This window comes from Gallus gallus, chromosome 3, assembly GCF_016699485.2.
Source record: "Gallus gallus isolate bGalGal1 chromosome 3, bGalGal1.mat.broiler.GRCg7b, whole genome shotgun sequence".
NCBI classification, from domain to species: domain Eukaryota; kingdom Metazoa; phylum Chordata; class Aves; order Galliformes; family Phasianidae; genus Gallus; species Gallus gallus.
This window is the reverse complement of record NC_052534.1, coordinates 77974980-77997432: the sequence shown is the minus strand read 5'-3', so window position 1 is coordinate 77997432 and position 22453 is coordinate 77974980. Positions and strand designations below refer to the sequence as shown.

The following is a 22453-nucleotide window of genomic DNA, read 5'->3' as shown; positions in this document are numbered from 1 at the left end:
GTCCTGGTAAGCAGCAAGTCTAAGATGAATCAGTATGTGCCTTGCAGCAAAGGCCAAAAGCATACTAGTCTGTACTAACAAAAGCACAGTCATAAGGTCAAAAGAAATTATTCTTCTCTTCTGTGTTCTGCGACTACATACAGGGTATCATATTTGTGCCCCTCAATACAAGAAAAATGTTGGCATGCTGGAAAACATCCTGTATAGGACCACCAAAATTAGGGACACGTGACAGAAAGAAGAGCTGAAAACAATTGTATGCTTGCAAAGAGGAGATCTCATTGTTGCCTCCAACTACATAACTGGAAGTTTGAAAAAAGATGCAGCAACCATTTGCTTAGTGGCGCATATGGAGTAAGAAGCAATAGACACAAACTGCAAAATGGGAAATCTCAGTTTGATATAGAAAAAAAAATCTATCATCAAGATGATCATACCCCTGAACAAGTTGCCTTGAAAGGCTGAGGCATCTACACAGTTTTCATTTCAGATAATAAAGACTGTAAGACAATAAAAAACAGGAAAGAAGAAGAAAAGGACAGACAACAGGAGAAAGCATTGGTTTTCTGCTTGCTCGTTCATTTAACTAGGAGCATGTCTGAATGTCTTACTGAATGCCATTATTCTGATGTCATCTCTCTACTTCATATCTTTCTCCATCTCCTCTTGCAATGCTCACCTTACTGCACATTTGACAATAATCAGCACCCCTCCAGACATTTGGAAGATACTCTCTCTTCCTAGCCCATAATCTAAAGGACTCACAGCACCACTAGAAATGAATCCAAACAGACTGTTTCATTTAACCAACCTGTTTGAGTATAGGCAAAAAGATTGTTTTCCAGAGCAGGAAGAAAAAACAAAAACAATACATACACAGACTTTCCCTAACTGCAGTGAACAGTTCCAGTGTCACAGCACACTCTAGCGTTCAATTAAAAGACAAGTTTAAGTACCTGTGTCATTTACCTCAATTTAAGTGATGTTTTAAAATGTAGGAAACAACACATATTTTGAAGCTGTTTGTACATATGTACATGTATGTTTCTTGCTAGCAAGATACTTATTCCAGATGCTAAATCATTTGCAGATATTCCAGCATGCTAGATTAATTCCTCAGCTGGCATCACAATAAATAGGAAAAATGAAACAGAGGGGAAATGAGAAACAAATACATACAGAAAAATGGAAAAAAAAAAAGCCTAAAAACACAGAACTTGGAAAGATAGAAGTCTAGAAAATTAAAGACTGATGCAGAGAAGTAAGTGCATGGAAACAAGCAGGCCAAGTATCATCAGTACTGAACTAGTCTGATTAACTCAGTTGGCTGAACTTGCCATGACTCCTGCCCAGACACTGTGATGTCCTAGCACTTAACTTCCCAGTGTTTCTTGAGAATTTCTTCACTTCAAGCCATTTCAGGTCTACTGCCTCAAAGATCTAATAAGTGCTCTACAAAAAAGAACACAAACACTGGTCTCCTGCAGAACCTCTTGGGTTTTGCTGTGCCATTTGACTCATGTACTAGCTATTAGCTCAATATTAGCCATGCCAAAACCAGGCCATTCCCATGCAAAGCCAGAGAGATGTGTTTCCACTAAGACTCTTTACTGCTCCCTGGAGTAATGCAATAAAGACAATCTGGGCAGCCACAAAAAAAAGTCAAGTCACGTCAGGCCTATGTTTTTAGCTTGAACTGTGAGCTATACACACACAGCTGTGCAGTGTAACTCCCAAGACTAAGCTGTCCCTGGAAACAATGCAGCCACATCCACTTGGCCCAGCTTTTGAGCTGATGTGCCTCTGGGACCCAATCCAGTTCACATCTCCACATTCATGACATTTTTCATCTGCAGAAACTGGAAGATGACAATGTATGGAAGCATGTTTATACACCCCTTCCAATGTAAAAAGAATAAAGTTTAATTACTTCACTTTTTATCCAAAAGAAAAAAGAGAAAAGCAAGCTGACACAGTAGTTGTGCAAGTTTCTTCAGTGTCCCATCAGTAGGCCTGACATTCAGACACGAGGATTGCTTATGCTTTACAAACATTCAATTTCCTTTCCTTAAAAAGGAAGAGGAAAGGGTGTGGATAATGAATCTTTACTGAAACAGCTCTTAAAGGCTGCTGGCAAAAGTCAGAGCTTGCTGTGAGAGGAGCTGTCAGTCAAAGAATAAAACTAGCTCAAAGTAGAAACCTTAATCCTAACTCCAGATGGATAAACCTCGATTCTTCATAGCTAACAGAAAGAAATAAGCATCTTTAGAGACAATTCAAAACAACGTGAAATAGCTCTGTAAGTGCCCTTTTTTCTGACTGATGATAGACAATCTAGTCATCTAGCCTCCCCCTAGTTTAATATATCATTTTCAGGCAGCTAACATATTATGCCTGGATTCAACTCAAAGAATCCAGTTTAGAGCCTGCAGACAGGCCAGACTGAACAGACCAGACAGAGCAAAGCAAAAGGAAATTAAGTGACTTTATGGAGATCAGAGACCACGTGACAAAACTAGTAAGAGCAGCCAGTGTGTGTTCCCTTATCACCAGCCCACACTCTCTCTCTCATGTGACCAAAAGTTTCACTATTTTGCTAGAAACTAAATTAATAATACCCGTTATTTCTGCACATTTGTGTAAGTGCATGCCCACTCACCACAGCTGCCTCAGCTTTTTTTCTGTTCCCGAAGGAAACTTCTGTCACACCTTCCAAATCCCTCTTCTCTAACACCATTCCCCACACGTATTTCTTTACTTCTCCACTCATTTTTGCTCTACCAATATGGCACATACTACTTCCATCATAGAGAATCATCACTTTCTATACAATTGAGCAACGAAGAGGGAGGCCCAGAAGAACTGATGATGATCAGAGGGCTGGAGCACCTCTCCTACGAGGAAAGGTTGAGGGAACTGGGCTTGTTTAGCTTGGAGAAGAGAAGGCTCTGGGGAGACCTCACTGTGGCCTTCCAATATTTTGAAGGGAGCATATAAACAGGAGGGGGAACAGCTGTTTACAAGGGTGGATAGTGATAGGACAAGGGGAAATGGTTTTAAACTGAGACGGGAGGTTTAGGTAGGTTATTAGGAAGAAGTTTTTCACACAGAGGGTGGTGACACATTGGAACAGGTTGCCCAAGGAGGTTGTGGATGCCCCATCCCTGGAGGCATTCAAGGCCAGGCTGGATGTGGCTCTGGGCAGCCTGGTCTGGTGGTTGGTGACCCTGCACATAGCAGGGGGCTTGAAACTCAATGATCATGTGGTCCTTTTCAACCCAGGCCATTCTATGTTTCTATGATTCTATGATTTATTGAGTAACTGTCTTTTTCTTCTTGCACAGCCAATTTTTAGAGTGGGACAGAACAGAGGTTCTTTAAAAAAATAAAAAAAGGAGAGAGTTGTAATGTGTACCAAAAGGCTCTGCAAACTCTTCTCCCTTAAATCAAGCCGTGGTGACACAGTTAATTTGTAAGAAAGATCTGTGAGAAGGCACAGGGGTACTGCCCCTCCTCACTGATTCTAACCCTGACTTCTAGATCTGAGCTCATCCCTTTCTCACCCTTACAGATTTTCCTGTAGTCACTGAATATGGCTCATGCTGGTCACCAGCAGAGAGCCTGCCATGCTCATCCCACTCTGGCACATTGGGGGTGTGCTCTGCCAGTCTTGCTGCCACCTGACTCCTCCAGTATGGTAGAGTAGCCAGACTTTGTTGCTTCTAGATGGCAGGTAGGAAAGTCAGTAAGATTTTAAAGCCTTTTGTCTCTTAAATATATCTTAAATGCCTTGTGTTTAAAATTCCTGATGATAGAGCAAAGAGATGAAGTGGATGACAACTTGGTCATAGACACTTTCAGAAATTAGGCTGAGATTTCTCTCCTCTCAGATTAGATAGTAATTCTAATGCCAAAACACAGATTTTATTGGAGACAGCAGAATGCAGGGACAAAACAATTCAATCGAAGAACAATGTACGTCTAGTTATTATACAATAATTTACATAGATCTCAAAACGGGTCACTTTTGTCCTTAGGATTACAGTACCCCACTAATTTATAATACACAAACATAAATGATACATCAATATTTCAGTAAGCCTTTTGGATTGTTTAGGTGCAATTTTTCACAGAATGAATCAGCTTTTAAGACCACTCAGATTAGGGACTGTTCTGTGTTTGAATAAATAGATTTTAATCACTCACTGGTTACAGAAAAAATACTCTTAAGCAAAACTGTTTCATGCATGCCATGTCTGAATTCTAGAAGATATTCTTCTGTCTTAGATGTTTAGATGTTAGATGTTTTCTATTTTTATACATACATACATACACATAGATACACAAGCATTTTATTAGTCATCTGAAGTGTTTGTGTTCATCAGTGTACATATATATGCCCACATATACAAATACTTTAAACTATAAACGTAATATTAGCAGTGGCATTATATTCCTTAAGTCTACTTCATTTCCTATTTATAATAGTATTCCATTCATGAAATCCTATTAAAACACCACTAGAAGAATACTTTAAGGATTTAAAAAGAAAAAAAAAAGGCAATTTAATCCTTTCAAATTCCAGCAGAAATTTAAATAGGTTACTATGGTTCTGGCACATGAGTTGTTATTCACGATTAGGAAAAGACCACTCTCCTACCTTGCTGTGCTTTGGACTGGTGAATCCTCAGCTCCTTTATATCCAGCTCTCTTGATAGTAGTACCAGGTAAATTATTTGCACTCATATATTTTTCTTCCTCCATTACAAGATCACGGAATGACTTTGGCAAAGGAGAATGCAATGAAGATGACCTTTTGGATAAATAAGTAATTAATAACATACATATATACACACATAAATCTCTTTTAGACCTCACCCCTTCAAATATATCACTTATGGGTGAAAAAGGTAAACACCAGATACATTTTAGACTTTGACAAAAATCGGCAGACAGCTGCTAAGCAGAACCACGACAGTGAACGAGTCACTTGTAGAATTGGAGGTTCTAAAAATCCCTTAATCCACAGTGAAATTTGCAGAACTGATATGCTTAGCTTCCTTTTCTTGCTTAAGCATAATGTACACTGGTACTGAACTAGAGCCTGCATATTATCTTTCAGAAACAAACCAGAATGAAAATACATCCATTAAGAATAATGGTATGAACATTTTCTGATACAAAAACCTTTATTTACAGAAATCAAGGCAGTTGCCCTCAGTTTCGTTCCTCCCCATCAAGACTTTAGATATAATTCTCCATAAATTTACCTACATTTAGCTTTACTAACCATAACAGTCCCACCTAATTTCAAAGGTCTACAGTATGCCAAATATTAGAAATACATACTAGAATAACAGTTCTGTTCGTCATGTACTCAGAAGGTAACAGATCAATTATAAATATTACTGAAGTAGAACAAGCTACCTATACAGAGCTCACTAATTGGGCAACTACCACAAAGAGAGGTGCATTTGAAGTCAAAGATGTTCAAACTACATCAATGCGGTACGAAAATTAACAAGTAGCAGTGAAATAAAATGTTACAACAAAAGAATCTGAATGCTATATATGGCATCTGAATCGTACACTAGAATACCCAGCATTAAGGGCTTTTTTTCTGTTTTTCTTACTGCATGAGCAGCACCGTAGGCATATAAAGTAGAATGGGAACCACTAGATAGAACTTGGAGTCATTCTACGCATCCTCCATTCCAACTACCAGCTGACTTAAAAGAACCACGGAAAGTGTTTTACTAGAACTTCCATAAACTTATTGTACCAAGTAGGCATAGAGTTCTCTTGGGATCTGCCATCATAGAAGCCTCCTGTTGCTAACAGTTTTAACATCCTGTCCGCCTTCATGATAATCTGTACTGAAATCAGATTCACCTGCAACCCAGAACCAAAACAAAAACAAACCCACACCATCAACAACAAAACAACAACAACAAAAAGAACCCCAATGCAATTGTGCCATTCTTAAAGACTCTGATCCTATCCAAAACAACGGGGGATAGCATAAAATGGTTTAGCTTAAACTATTACAAATTTTCTTAACAGTAACAGCTCTAAGCTTGCCTGATACATACTGTCATATCTATTTAATATGTAACATTTAAATATAATTTAAACATTATACATTAAAAAAATGAAAGAGAAGGAAGTTTTTCTAATCTGTAATTGCAAACCATCCAAGTGTCAAGTTCCAAAACAGCTGCTGATGTTTCATAATAAACTAAAATATCAACAAACTGAATACCTAAACATAAAAAAAACCCCACATCATATATATGAATTCTCAAGAAAGACTTCAAATTTATACTTCCATTCTTGAAAAGACACAGGCTGTCCTGAGTTTAAAAAACAAAAACAAGAAGCCCTGCCACTCATGATCAAAGTCTGGAGAACTAATAAAGTCAATACATACCAAATACCTAGCTTCTTGTACTTCATATTCTCCAAGTATTATTTTTTGTTTGCTTGTTTTTAATTTTTTGGTTTTTCTTCCTCCCTTATTTCCACCATTCTTCACAGAAGGTAGCATAGCTTCAGACCACTCCCCAGCTATAAAACTGGAGGTTGCTTTTGGTGGAAAAGTTGGGCATGGTGTACAATATACTGTGCATTAGTCAACCAAAGAAGAGTCGGAAGGTCCCACACCCTTCTGGCAAGCGTTCTCTCACTGCACATCCAAGATGAATATCTTATTTCATTGGAATGCAAGTTCTATGGCTTTGACTGTATTGCATGCATGGAAACCTCCATCTATTGCCAGAAGCATTCTAACAGTCTTTTGTGAATTAACAAACTAGATCTTTGCAAATATATTAGAAGAGTAACACTCTTTTATTTTACATAGAAAAACTGCTTTGAACAACTGATGGCTTGCCTTCTGAAGCTTAAAGTTTCTTCAACAAATGCTTTTTTACAGCAGTGAGGCATAATTTGAAATATTTATTTACCTCCCACTAGCTCTTTTTTAGAACTCTGGAGCTACTGTCAGTTTCCAGATCAGCAGCCAGAACACTGCTGAGGAACATACAGAATTGTGCATGGTGACCACACAAGCAACAGCCTAGATTCCATCTTCCTGATGTATACACTGGCACTTCCACTTAAGACTGATTGTGTAACACAGTAGAGCCCAGCTACTCTCAAGAACTGTTTAATGAAAAGCTCAAGAATACAATATATTTTCTAGACAGACCTATCTAAGTATACTCAAAAAAATCAGTCTGCATTTGCTTTTTAACTGTAAGGAAAAGTTCACAGACACTTTGTAGCTTAAAAGTAAATAACACCCAACCGGAAAAGAATTAACCGTAAGAGAATAGATCAATAGTTTGATTAGTCGGCACAGCCTAATGAGATGTCCAACTAAGGAAATTACACTCCATATTTTTATACGTATTTTATCAGCTTCTCTTACTACCTTATTTTCTGTATTCAGAAGAAAATAATCTAGAGGCATCTATTGCACACAATTAAGTTGATCAGTACAAATACGTCTAATGAGTCATCTATCTTACACTATAAATTAGGACTCAAGGAACAAAAAACACTTCTGAAGATATTCAGATAACTAGATAAACTCCTCAAAATGTCCTCCAAAGCCTACTTCAGGTTTTGTTGTATCTATCAGTTGTGTATGAAGGAGAGAAGAGAAAGACAGATGCCCATACAGATACCATCCTGTGTTATCTCACAGCCCCTTCCCTTGGCACCCAAAATAATCTGTCATAAAATGAAGCATAAAGCTTTACAATGCTCACGTAACAAAAACTGTGTGACTGATGACATTTAAGATGACTGGTTGAAACTGCCCATAAAACACCTACAGCAGCAATCACTAACTACTGAGGAAGCCATGGCAAGGGATGTTTGGTGAAGTTCTTTTGAGGACTTCGGGTAAGAGCCACTGATATAGAGGAAAGGTCCCTACCCTTGCTGGATGCATGAGGAGAAGAACCGACTCATGCAGATCCCAGTCCGTATAATTAACAGCCACACTGATCTCACACATCAGCATGGATGTCCCAGTGCCACCCATCAGGTGGTGCACAAGTGGATGACTTTCCTTCCACGCCAACCACTGATGGGTATAAAGGCAGCGAGTTTGTAAGGACACATGAACTGGTATGTAAATGAACATGAGTGACCTGTGTACACTGTCACTGTAGATGTTAGGTTACACATTGTTTACTCATAATTGTAATGCTAGTAATAAGATTTAAACCAGTGGATAAAATACTGCTGTAGTGACATATCCCTGTAGCCGTAAGTTGGACAATTTTGCTCATTGCTACTTGTTCAGTTATGATTCTAAGATTTCATCCTGGACCAACTCAAACTGTGAAAAAGAAATCTTAAATGAGAAAGGCTGCAATCTTTCACTGTTGTAAACCCAGATTATAAATAATTGTTCTGTTTGATACAGTGGTATTTATTTAAACATTTTAATTGTGTGAAATCTGCACTAAAAGTCATTTTAAACACATTACACTACCTCCAGGAAGGGCTAAAGTGGTTTTGGAATAGAGTAAGTGAGTGACGAATATTTGATAAGATGATATGATGAAAGGAATTGCCTTTCCTCCAGGAAGGACTAAAATTTTTTTTTTTCCTTTCTGACAAAGAAAAGCAGCATTCCTAATGGTTATTAATAATCTCTTCCTGACTGTTTCAAAGCTTGTGTTCTACCTTCTTTTTCTAGATATCACTTGGATACCATCTGCAAATACCATTTCACACACAGACAAAGACCAGACAGAACAGTGCCTACTGACTCACCTGAAGCAGAACTTTAAACAACTGCTAAACTGCAACCACTGCATGTCCCCATCCCCAATGGGCTTACTACCAAACATAGATACAAACATCATTATTCTTTTTAATGAACAGAAGCTAGGTCAGTTATTAAATAAATTGCTTCTACGAAATTATTTAAGGAAAAAACATCCAAAACTGAGAAGTGATTTTTAAAATGTAACATACCATGCATTTCCTAGCTTTGCGACTTTCGTAGGTGTGGGTGGTATGGTTACTAGTGGAGTAGGCTCTGCAGTGGTAGTTACTGACACATTATCTTTTGCTGCCAGTGCAATCATTTTCCTTTGCTTCTGAGAAAGCTTAATTCCATGAGAAGTCATTCTGCTGTGAATTGATATTGCAAAGAGACATGTGAGATCAGTGTCCTTTCAGATGACTTGCCTTTAAACTGCACACTAAATGGAAAAATATTCCTTTCCTAGACCAAAATACTGTTTCAAATGCAGTGTCTATGGGCCAGGGGTGGGCTGGATGGCTGGGGAGCAAAAGGAGGATCAAAAAGAATCATGACAGAAAGAAACCATAGAACTATCCCTTACTGACTCCTACAAATGAAAATATGCAGAGTAGAAAAAAAGACTCTAAGAGAGGTCTACCACCAGATGAAGACTATTTAGTTTTGTGATTTTTTTTTTTAAGAGACTGTCCAAAACTTGCTTCCCAAAGCCAAATATATTCTTGCATAAACATGTACACAACAGAATATAGTCATTTTTTCTATTTAGTGACTTGTGTTTTAAACTATTTGGATTCTTCAGTTTCAGCTACTGGGTTTACAGCTTCACAATCTACCTGGAGAACAATCACTTACAAGGAAAATAGAACAAAACAACACAATCAATTTTTTTCTTCAAGTTTACCATAAGCATTTATTACTGACTAGATAACATATTTCCCTCTTATGAAATGCAGAAATTGATTAAAGCATTCCAGGACTATTTTCCCGGCTCTCTTTTACAAGAACGTTACACTTTAAAGGTCATGATCTCCAGTTCTCTTCCATATGTCACTACTTAATAAACATCTGGTTTAATTCACCGCCTCCTGAGAATGTCTATTTCTTTCATTATATCTTAGAGGTACTTATCAAGGCAAGAGCCATCCTTGCTTCTGACTGAGCAAGACTTGTGAATATCAACAACATATCAGGTGCCAGGGGAGGTCAGAGAATACGAGACGAAACAAATTTCAGGTTTGAATACACTAGGGTCCACAAGAAATTTCTTAACTGCTATGGGCAAGAAAGAGTTAATTCTTTCTGGTTGAAAATAATGCAGTTCAGAAAGCTGACCAATTAATTGACAAACTAGTTTCTAGTGTGCTAGGCATGCTTTTGCAGTAGTTGACCAAAAAGGACTATAGTAAAATAAAGGGATACATTTTGAATCCCTAAAGAAAAAACACTATAATGAAGTAAAGAAAGTTGTTCAAGAAGACATGACATCTTTTCTCCTGTTCCTTTTCAAGTATGAAATGCCAGAGCCACTGAGTAAATTCATAACAGCCTGATCTACCACACTCTTCTTTTATAGATTTTGTTGGACTTTTGTTGTGTTGTTGTTTTGTTTTTTTTTACTAACCTTGAATTTGTCTTTGGCATAGTTCCACACTTCTGCATATTTTCTTCTATTTCCATGATAGTTCTTAGATCCATAGCAGGAGGGCTAGCAGGGCTAAATAAAAAGATAAAAAAGTTACCTTCCAAGGCACTCATTTTGCACTTATATTCCATACTTCCAACCTTCTCTGAAACTCTTTAAATCGTACATAAGATCGGTAATCAGATGTATAATTTATGTCTGTTTCCTCCATTATGGCAAACCACAAATACAATGTTTCTGATAAAAATGTCATAAATACATACATATTTAAGAACATGCTATAAAAATAGTCAATATGCTATTAAAAAAACGTCAACTACGATTGCTTTTTAAAAAATCAGAAGCCTAAATACAGGATTCCTATATAGCAGTCAACTGTCCATTTTAAGTATTAAAAGGCACTGCTCACAGCTCTTTCATGAAGACTGAATTAGGTCTTTCTTTGAAGAGCCTGTTTAACATTAGTTCACATCACAGTGAAATTTGAAAGCTCCCTCCAAACACCAGCTACATTCTCAAACATTAGAAAGCTGTTTCTTTTTTGTAAATGACCTTCTTTTAAACATCTGTCGAAATGAATGTGAATTCAATCCAGACATTTCTAAAATTTATGTAGAACTAAAAATTAAAAGCTAGGTATTTGAAGACACTTCTAAACAAAGTTTTGCTACAACTAGATTCAAAGACAAACTCTGAAATCACACATAAGAAGCACTTTATGCATCTCTCCCTACAGAAAACCAACTGCCATAGACTAAGCAGTGAATCAATCAGTGTGAGGTCACACCAAAACCTGTCATCACTGCTTTTCAATAGTACTTCAACCAAATGTACTATTAATCCTTAAAACACTATCCAACAGTGCTGCCTGCCTTTTTTTTGTTTGTTTTGTTTTTATATCAAGTGCCAGCCATACAAGAAAAAGCAAAGAAAACATATAAGGAAAGTCCATAAAGGTACAGGGATATTACAACTCCTACAGTTTTATTTGTCCTTTTCCCTGTAATCTTCTAAGAAATGTTCCATAAGAATTGTAAGAAAACAGATGAAGATGGAACTTCTTTCAACCATGTCTAAAAGACCAAAGAGTGTCTGCATAAACTATGCTTACACAAATATGTGACAATACAAAGCAGTCTTAATCGATTCTGCTGTCTAAACTATACATTTCAGAGTTGGGACTTCTAATTTCTATAGATTTATGACCTGTATTCACAAAGCACATCAGCCACAAAACAATAGAGGATAAGAAAACTCTGGAAAATTATCACTGTGAGATTCCTTAAGTCCTTAATCTCTTCTCTATTCAACTTTCAATGGCAATGAGGCAAGATGAACCTATGAACCTTCAGTCTATTATGGTACTATTATTCCTCTTTCATATGCAGATACTGCTACAGATAAAAATTAATAGTCTTATTTTATTACTGCATCAGTTAAAGCTGCAGTGCTGACTTTTCACAGACTTCTGTAGTCTAAAAGAATGGCTTAAAAATGTCAAAACACAATGTTGCTTCCAATGGCCTCAAGCATCATCTGATTCCACAGAATACTGCTAAGTATTTTACAAAAGGATAATAAAAGCAGGCCTCTAAAAAAAGGTAGCAGAAGTCCAGACTGATAGCACTTAAAGGAAAAAAAAAAAAAGCATCTATCAACAGTGTGTCTCAAAGAATAATTTTTAAAAGAACCAATTTAATAAAATTAACAAAAATTTTAATTAATGAGTCAAATGTGAAAAGCAATGAGCTCTGTAGTCTGAACAGAATGTTGCTAGCACTCACTACCACACGAGGAAGAACTACTGACTGCAAGCTAGGTAGGTACCACAGTATTTACTCCACCTGAAACTGCTTGCTACCCAATTGGGAGAGGTTGCAGAGCTGTTTTTGGTACGGGGAATGGACTGTGGAACAGACTGTGTCAATGCTGATGATCCCTTGCATGACTTCATCTCCTTGTTCTGTTGAGAGGCTTTCATAACCAGACTGCATGCTTTATCTTTCATCTGGAAAAATAAATAAAATAAAAATAAATAAAACACACAAAGCCAGAAAACACTGTATAAATATTCCTACATTTTTCCCCACAGAAAGACAACACTATAAATATTCCTACATTTTTCCCCACAGAAAGACAACACTATAAGCAACTTGGGTGACATGCATAAGAGAAAAGATCTTAAAAAAAAATACCATAAAAACAGGCAAAATATTAGTGAATCTCTGCTCAGTTTTAATTGCATCTTTTTTTAAATTCATACTTCACCCTGAATGATCTAAGTCCAAATATGTATTCTTGATAAAAGATAATTCACTCCAAGAAGTTCATTTCTAAAGCTGTAAGACAGGCAGAATTATTTTGAAATTATTTCTTTGCCTGTTATGCTGAAGTGCCTCAATTTTAAGGACAACAGCTTCTCAGAAACACTCCAAAAATACAAACTATCATTTGATGGATTAGATAAATAACAACAAAAAAAAAAAGCTTCTAGAAACAAAGAAATCCAACCTCAGTCCTCTCAGGATGAAAAACTTTTGTGAAGTCAGGGGACTGCAAGTCTCTGGGGCTACTCACTCCTGCGTAACTACCTTCAGAGTCAGATGTTAGGAGCTCTGGAAGCGATTCTACAGAGTTAGTTTTATCCAGTTTTATGGAGCCTAGGAAATAATACAGAGTAAAACTAATATATCATCAAAGTAAGACTGAACTTTTTTTTTTTTTTTAAAAAAAAGCAAAGCAAAAATTATTAACCTCATATTACAGGTATAAAATAACCAGATTACCTATCCCAGTATATTAGACAAGAATACCTTGAATAACTAAATAGCAGACTTTTTTGAAAATAATAAGATTGGTATTGCTTCTAGTTTTCTCACTCTCTCATGACACACATTCTTGGGAAAAAAAAAATAGACACTTTTCTGTTAAAAAAAGTCTTCTTCAATGTTTTCAACAAACAGTGAGTAAACTATTCGATATTCCAAAGAAAGGTCTGAGAGTAGAAATGTTCCACTACATGGGTAAATGCCTTTTACAAAAAACATGCTTCTACAGAAAGCTTTGAGCACAAGCTTAAGGTGATAACTGCTCCTTCAAACAACTCAGTCTTCAAAATTCCCTGTTCAAATTCAGCAGCAGTCTTTGCATGTTTTAATTACTGAAGTATCAAAATTGCACTGTATTGCAAATTAAACTTTATGTTCTGTTTTTATAACTGAAAGGAACACCTTTCACACTGACCTGTAGAGGCTGGACTCTGAATAATGTCGGAGAGATTATATCCACCAGAGCTGTCAGAGCGTTTCCGTGGCTTCTTTTTTGCTTTAGTTTTTGCCCTTTTGAAAAGAGCTTCCCTATTAAAAGCAAAAACAGTACAAAATGGACTAAAGCATCAAGAAAATTGAGTCTCAGAACTATCAGTGTCAAGTTTTTCAGCCAGCAGCTGTAGTTATATTTTAAATAGCAATAACTACTCCCACCAGCTGTCAATAGCTTGCTTGTTCCTTCTCTGGCACTTCTCTGCTTACCTCAAATGCTTATTCAATTATGGGGGGGGGGGGGGGGATAGACGGAAAATCAAGAGAAGGAGGAAAAAATTCTCTCTCAGGTAGATTTTGTTTCTAATCTGTTCCATGGCACAAACACTTGTGCTTAGACAGTGGAAGACAGCAGCTGCACAGACTGGCACTGCCACCTATGTCGGATTAAACTTGCTACACATTCCAGTATGTAACAGCCAGAAAGTAAAGTAACTCTTCCCCCCACACAGATACTGATACCAAAGTAACATTACTGCTACAATAGAGCAGGCATACGGTCATGTTACCAGAACTTCACTTGTTCCCACTTATGATATCAGCAATAATGGAATCAAAGAGTATCTTTATTTCAACACAACTATTATAAATTCAGAATTAAATTAATAACGTCTCCAAATTCAATCCTGCATCAATACTGTAACCTTAAATATATATGTTTTTTAAAGCTTTCATTCCCATATCCCCTAAAGCCTATCACATAGTCTGTACAGAGACTGGAATGCTGAATGCCTTGAGGTCTAATATAAGACAGTCTCTCAGTTCCCTTGACCTACTACTTCTTATCTAAACTAGCTGACTTTACTACAACTTTATATTACTAAGTCATCATATCAAATTAATTTTTTCACAGTTGTGCAGAATTTACAGTCAATTTCTCCAGTTAAACAGCCGTACTAAAGAAAAAGTAGTTAGAAGTTTACTCATCAGAAAAGCTGTATGTTGTTAGCCTGACATGTCTCTACAAACCTATTGGTGTCACTTCCCCATCTTTAGATAAATGCTGTAAAAGAGAATAACAGAACTCCAGAAAACTACTAAGGCCAAATTACCTGATCTACAGTTCTTGGATTACATTTTCTAACAGTTCTTAACTATAGGAAATTTGCTTTGTTATTCTCCAGCCAGAAAGCATCCACTTTAAATTGACAGATAAAAAACTCACAATACAAAACTTCTTGTTTCTCATGACATACTGATAAGATTAAGAAATGCAGATAAGAAGTATTTTTCAGACAGATCTATAGTACAGTAAAAACTGCAAGTTTATCTCTCAGTTTCTAATTCAAGTAAGTTCAATGAACTTCATAGCTGGTTGCATAAATACACACGTGCTGTCACGTGACGCACAACACCTAAACATTATTTTCAATACTCATCTTGTTACCTTGACTCATATTACTTATAGGAATAGGATAGAATAGTTTCGCTCATAATTCAAAGAGACCTATAAATATTCATTCCAACTGTCTGACTGCTTCAGGGCTAACCAAAAGTTAAAGCACATTAATGACAGTATTATCCAAATGTCTCATGACGACTGAGGAGCGCGGAACATCAATTACCTCCCTAGGAAGCCTGTTTCAGTGCTTGATCACCCACACGGTAAAGAAATGTTTCCTGATTCCCATTCTAACCCTCTTCTGTTGCAGCTTTATGCTGTTTCCATCCTGTTATCGGTTCCCAGGAGCAGAGGCCATCACCTTCACCCTGCTTCCCCTCCTCGGAGCTGCAGAGAGCAGTGATATCGCTTCTCAGCCTTTTCTTCTCTACGTTGGACAACCCCATGTCCTTAACCTCTCCTCATAGCACGTTTTCCAGCCCTATCTCCCAGCTCTGTTGCCTTCTACTGGATGACTATGCTGTGTTCAATGCACCCTACACTGCAGTTTGCCAGCCTGGCAGCCAGGTGATACTTCTGGCTCATGCTGAGGAGCTGCTGTCACCAGCACTCCTCCCAGGTCCCTTTGTGCTGAGCTGCTCTTCAGCCACTCTTCACCCAGTCTGTCTCTGTGTATCCAGCATTACTCTGTCAGTAAGTCGGAGGGGAGGGGAGGTGGGGAGGGGTTTTTCAATGCAATGTACAACACTTCAGGGAACTGAGAGCAGTCCTTGAAATCACCATTTATCCTATTTTCTAATAATTCAACTCTGATCCCAAAGGGAGCCAGGTACCATCCAAAGTCTATTAAACACCACTTATAGCTCACTTAGAAATGTTGATGAAAAACAGATACTTACTGAGAATTCTGTTCTGTATTCATTTCTTCCCTTATAAAGACAAAGTTCTCTCCCTCTTCAGGCTCAAAACAACTTAAGTCAGGTCCATCTGGATATGGCGTAATTACTCTCCTGACCATAGCAGGAATCTGTAGTTGCAAAAGTTATTACACCATTGCTCTTATACCATTTGCTAGCAAATATCTGATCTCTCGTGAAAGGGTCAAAATGATAGTTACTTAAAACACTTTTACAGATTAAGTAATGCATTACTTAAACAGTTTACAAACTTCAGTTACATTTCTAAGTAGGCTAAGGCTAATGGTGCTGACTGTTGAAGAACAGCATTTTGTACTTGAGAATCTGCTCTATCAACCAGTGTTACTGCATTCTTTGAGGCTGTTATAGTTTCCGTGGAAAAAAAACAGGAGGCATTAGTTTCAGACTGACCTACATATGTTCCCAGCTGCTCATAACTCCTGACAGAAAATGCTTCAGGGTTATGCAAACTCACATCCTTTATTCTTTAATTGCATAACAGTATAATTTCTCTTGGTTTTCCCTTTATGCAAAGAATTTCAACTTTCACATTTCTCACTGCTTTTAAGATTTCTTGAGAACACTTCATTTTTCACTAGCAAGTCTTCTGTGCTTTCTTTTCCTTCTAAGTAACAAATGCACTTTTACACAGATTTTGCTTGTTTTTTTTTTCTTTCACACACAAAGACTGTTAATTAACAAGTACATTTAATATATTAAATGTGCAATTTAATTACTTTAAAGAAGAATACTATTGGCTAGTGAATAAGAAAATATGAGCTTCATGGAAGTGGTAAGAGCAGGAGTTAGGTTTTTTGAGTTAGATGTTCTCCTTTCAGCCTATCAACTAAAAACCCTGCAGGTATATACATCTTACTTGATCTCGTTTTAAACCTAACCTTACACTGAAGTTGTATGACTCACCATTTTCCTGTAATAAACAGAAAGATCCTTTACAACGTCATCACTTAAGACATCCAGAGTCCTAAGAATAAATTAATAAAATAAATCATGTTAATGAAAAATTCAAATGAATGTTCTAAACAAGTCTCACTTTGAGGCATATATAGGCCCAGAAATAGAAGGAAGAAAATGAACTCTAGCCATAAATGAGTTAATGCATTTTTTGTAAGGCAGGATTACAAATAGAAAGTTTTCAAATAGTCCACTTTTACTTAATAATCAATTCATGGCTGTGGCTTTATCTTATCTATTTCTGCATACTTCCAAGTCTTCCTGACAGGTACCTAACACTCCAAGTCTTTGTAAATTCTTCTGTAAAAATCAGCCATGATAGCCTTTGACACTTATGCCAAAAAAAAAAATTAAAAAACCACACAAGATTTTACTCAACTAAATTGTGCCTTGTCTGCATGAACAGCTTTCCTTGCACAGTGCTGTCATGATTCATTTTCATCTGTCTCAGCCCTATCAAATCAGAAATCTTGACACCCAATGATGGTATTTTCATTAAAACAGAGATGCACTCTTGTTTCTAAGAAAGAATGCTGCATATCCTTTCTGGGCTTAAAATCCATCAGATCTTAATTAAGAACAACACTGAACACAACACTATAAATTTTTACTCTCCTCTGCAAAATCAAAGATAAAATGTATATAGGTATGAAGATGCAAAGAAGAAAATTGACACTATCAACAAATTCTTGTATCTCTGATATACATAGAACATCTTTTTGACACGGAACTGAAGTGCTGGCATTCTGAACTGGTTAACAAAGATATCTAAAACTTCTATTGATAAAAGTCTAAGAGAACAGAGAAGAATGGTGATAGAGATTAATTTATAAGTCTTTGCTAGGAAAGAAGATCAGTGAGCTTGCCCTGAAAAGACGTTATCTACTCTGGAAGTATCCCAAAGCCCTGTAGGAAAGTAGTGACAGAGAACACCTTTAGCCTCACAGAAGCCTAGCTGAATATTGGTGGAAAGCGAGAGTAAATCATTTGTTCAGCCTTCACTGCAGACTGTTAAAGCAAATAGACCATCAGAAGGCAGGCCCATCCTTTTCAACATGATCTAGTGGGTGGCAGGGAAGTTGGAAACAGTCTCTAAGGTCTCTTCCAACTCATGCCATTCTATGATTCATTCTATAGTTCTCAGAAAACACACCAGCTATAATTAACCTATTCAACATTAATCAGCGCAGTAAATATCACATGTATAAAAACAAAGCAAAAAAATTAAGAAAAAATACGCACACAATTTTATGCATCTTCAAAGACAATTAAAAACACTGAACAAGATCAGGCCTAATCTCAAAGCCCATTAATTCAAGAGAAGTTTAACTCTTAATTCAAGCGTTTCATGCCAGGCTGGAAAACAGTTCTTTGTAGTATACTTGTATAGTATGTACATGCATGCAACTACTTTCTCTCTCCATGTTTGGCAAAAATGATCCTCCCTTTAACATAGCAGCACTCAGTTGCACTTTAGCTACTCCTATTACTTCCAACAAATTTGTCTTTCCGGAATATTTGATTTTAACAGCTATACATAATCTCATCTGCATCCCTCCTTACCTTGTTTCAAGCAAAGCTGCCATATTGAGACCTATGAACTGCAGGCAGGACAGTTTTAACTGCTCAGCATTATACATTGCTGAGAACTCCAGCAACTCAGCAGCATTCTTTAAAGTAACTGCAGAGAGAAAACACAACAAACTAGTAACACAATGCAATCTCATGTAGCAATTTTTAAGACTTACTGCGTAGTATTAACTACAGCAAGCTCCACATAACTATACAGCAGCATGAACACAAGGGCTCCGTCACAAAAATAGAAAGGTCCTACCTACAGATACTTCAATTTCAGTTTATTGAAACTCAGCAGATCAAAACAAGGAGGAAAAATAAAGTTAATAATTGCGAGTTTCATAAACAGCATAGAAGTCTTCTTAAATCTTCAATTCTTTCTATAGCCAGGAGAAAGAAAAAACGTGGGAGGGAAATCAAGAAATGACAAGCAAGACTTGTATGCTGACTTTGCATATGAAGCTGAGCAACAGTATATAGTGTTTTCAGGAAAAGGCAGACCTTTGCATCCATGTAGAAACAGCACAGTGTCAAACAAACAACAGAATTACTAGCAGAACTCAATACAAGGACAGAAATAGAAACATTGAATTATTTTTTTCTGTTTTAATGGCAGGAAGTTTTAATTTAATGAACAGAAAACAAAAATTGGTAGAAATAAAGGTTTGATGAAATTTTGTTTTTTTTTTTTAATATTTTATTAAAGAGGATGTAATGAAGAAAAGGAAGCATAATGAAAGAAATATTATGCTAATCTAGAACCTCCCTGTGACTAAAAAGTAATTGTGAACAGCTGTGCAATTAACAGCAGAAGGTAACCAGTGCAAAGGAATAAACAAGTAATTCTGTGCAGAGATACAGAAGAAAAGGCAATAGCATTAATATCTAAAAGAAGTATATTTTAGTATCTAAAATACTGTAATAGAAATGGCAGAACTCACGTTTTTCTGCAATGGCTACTTCACATATCTCTTTGAGCCTGGATATAAGAAGCTGGTCTGCTACCACAAGAACATTGCATATGAATTCCACATTTTGAGAATCTGGAAAACAAAGCATCACATAAGCACCGTGGGCAAGTCATATAAGCAACTGTTACACACAGATGTTCAGCAAGATTTTAACAGGGGACAAATGTACCGGCACTGCAAATTCTGATGGAATTTCACAGCACAAGGAATAGCTTGTAGAAGAGTACAAGAAGTGATCGTGTATATTTATTTTTAAGAAGGAGAGGGAAAAGGAAAACTGAGTTTGACAAGCAGAAAAGAGGAACAAAAAATGTGGGGTAAACAGCCTAAGAATCTAAAGTCATGCCAATTTGGATTTTCTAGATGAAGACATAACGCAAGCATGCTAACTATGCAGTTACTTTTAAAAATATATAAAACTTGCAGGAACTACCGTTGAGCTGAAAATACATTACTGGTACCTTTTATTGCAAGAGCTTCATCTGTATACAGGTAATCTATTATTATCTGCAGTATGTCAGAATGTATTGGCATTTCCAGAGCAGAACAAGAAGAAGCCTAAAATGCAAAAGGAAGGGAAATAAGTTGTTGACTATTTAGAATAAAGTGAATAATTAAGACAGTGGTTGTATTTAGCAAATTGTTCAAGCTGAGGTTCACATTTTTAGCATTAGAACATTATTTGAGCATTTGGACAACAGCCGTTCAAATTTTAAGAACTGACTGCAGCAGAACAGTTAAAGTCACATCAAACTTCTGGATAAATAGCCATGAAACAGTTCAGTGTGTCTTCAATTTGATGATCTTCTCTAAAAGTTATCCTTAAAAATAATATTAACGCAGAATTGTTTAAAAGCAGAGCACTGAACTCCTTTCTTCTCAGTATAGAAGGTCTAGTGAAATTACAACTTCCCATTTAAGAATAAAACTGAAAGGTTAATTTAGCCTTTACTGTTAATTCCACAGAAAACAGGGTCATCAGCAATCCCTACATTGGAAGAATCATCCTAACCATTAAGGCAAGCATCAACCACTAGAGTAACTGTCATCATTCAAATATACACAACGTCACGGCTTAACTTCTATGTATTTCAGCTGGCACTGTAGCAAAGCTTGACAGTAAAAGATTGATATCTTTTACTGTTAAAAGCGTGTTACAGTACTGGCATATTGCCCAACTTAGCTTTAAAATTTCTTATGGAAATTGATACTTTCATATAACATCTAGAGTCCTTGATTCAGAAACTATTTACTTATGAATGTTTTACTTATGAATACTGTACAATTGCGATCAACTTACAAAATAACAGACTGACGATCTACACGTAACAAATATCGCTATAACTAATATAAATGGACACTCAACAACTTTTAATTTTTATTTTTTTAATTACTCAGCTTTGTGTTTCAGATACATTTTCTTGTGGATGACTGAGGAAAAGGCAGTAGAGTAACTTAAAGGATGGGAGAAGTTTTGTTACTCAGCAACAAGAGCTGCCAGTATTTTGCCAAGTCCTTCAATTTACATCTTTCCAAAGAAAGCTATGTGAAGTTGAGAGAACTTGCAAACAACATTTCAGCTTTCAGTCTCTAAAAAACACTTAGCCATTTACATCTTTCCCCTTGTTCATTAATCATGATTAATGGTATTCAGATACTGAAACAGAGGCATCTAAATGAATTCTCAATGTCAAAGAAGACAGAATCATAGAAACATCAGGGTTGGAAAAGAACTCCAAGAGCATCTAACATCTAAGATGTTGGTGCACAGCCAGCAAATAGGAAGATTTTGCCTTTTGAAATAGCAGCTGAGGACTAATAGAAATAGCCTTAACAGTGAAAGTCAAATAGAGATACTACACATCAACTTTTGATTCTACTGTACCTTTCACTCAATACCTATGAGTACAGCATTTTATTTAAACTGTAAGATCTTTTACAGAAAATAAATGGTAATACATCCAAAGGCATTGGTGTCCTCCAAGAATAGGCCAGCATCAATCCATGAACTAGCTCAAAATAAACTGCTGAAATAATAATTTTATTTCCTTTGATATTCAATATTAGATTTATTATTCTCATACAAAACAGAACCTCAGTAGTACAATTATAGAGTAACTAAAGATATTTCTTTTCTTACAAACAGGATCCAGGAATTCAACCTTCTCTCCTCTCCAATATTTAGGGTAAGTTATTCCACAAAAAACTAAAAAGCTGTCCCTTACTTGCTGTCATAAAAATGTACCACTACACATTTTTGTTTATCGGTAAGCTTACCTCAATCCACGAGCTGCTTAACATGCTGTGAAAATAATCTGTAAAGAAAGGCATTTCAGTTCAAGATCCAATAAAAATCCAGTTAAAAAAAGACAAACATTACATATTATATATAAATGTATATGCACACACATACCAAGTCTTGCACAAAGTACACACTTATGACAAGGGAATTCCTTTCCATCTGAAGACTTCAATGTCACATCGCAGAGGTATGAACTAGAAGATATTTAATAGGATCAGAACTGTGACTGTTCATTAGACCTGTAAGTTGTATACTCTACAAACACATGCTTACCTTAAAAAGTGAGTACTCGCATAAAATAAACACTTGCATTTTAATGTCAAACAAACAAACAAAAACGTAATAGTAAAGGCAAGATAATTTCAAGAAAAGCATTGTTTGGTCCAAAATACGGTTTCTCAAAGGGAGGCACTCTATCTCAGATTTTTCTTTCAAAAAAAATCATCAATTATTGTTTCAAATAGCTGTGACCAAATAAATTACGGCTAATTTTAGTCAATCTAAAGGTGTCCATGTTATTCATTATTTCCATCAAATTAACAGCTACTACAAGCTTCAACAAGCCTTTGTGTATAGATACCCCAATCAGATCAATAGAATTAAAGGACAGCCATTTGA

The 22453-nt window shown here is 36.4% G+C and overlaps 1 protein-coding gene across 6 annotated transcripts in view; it reads right to left on the bottom strand.

Moving 5' to 3' along the window:
• IBTK (inhibitor of Bruton tyrosine kinase) overlaps nucleotides 1–22453 on the bottom strand; it is a 54523-nt gene that overhangs the window by 5488 nt on the left and 26582 nt on the right. For 4 of the 6 annotated variants that reach the window (XR_005858392.2, XM_419865.8, XM_040697719.2 and 1 more), the window contains 13 exons: nucleotides 21947–22029; nucleotides 21811–21848; nucleotides 19995–20091; nucleotides 19504–19605; nucleotides 18551–18668; nucleotides 16937–16997; nucleotides 15995–16122; nucleotides 13677–13789; nucleotides 12945–13093; nucleotides 12278–12441; nucleotides 10413–10505; nucleotides 8998–9156; nucleotides 4661–4813 (listed from right to left, as the gene is read on the bottom strand). Coding sequence is in view for 5 of the 6 variants with exons in the window: in XM_419865.8 (XP_419865.2) it covers nucleotides 4661–4813; nucleotides 8998–9156; nucleotides 10413–10505; nucleotides 12278–12441; nucleotides 12945–13093; nucleotides 13677–13789; nucleotides 15995–16122; nucleotides 16937–16997; nucleotides 18551–18668; nucleotides 19504–19605; nucleotides 19995–20091; nucleotides 21811–21848; nucleotides 21947–22029 (1458 nt within the window). In the remaining variant the exon portion in view is untranslated. The remainder of the gene's footprint in view (nucleotides 1–4660; nucleotides 4814–8997; nucleotides 9157–10412; nucleotides 10506–12277; nucleotides 12442–12944; nucleotides 13094–13676; nucleotides 13790–15994; nucleotides 16123–16936; nucleotides 16998–18550; nucleotides 18669–19503; nucleotides 19606–19994; nucleotides 20092–21810; nucleotides 21849–21946; nucleotides 22030–22453) is intronic. The other 2 variants (XM_004940418.5, XM_004940419.5) reach the window with 2 other exon arrangements.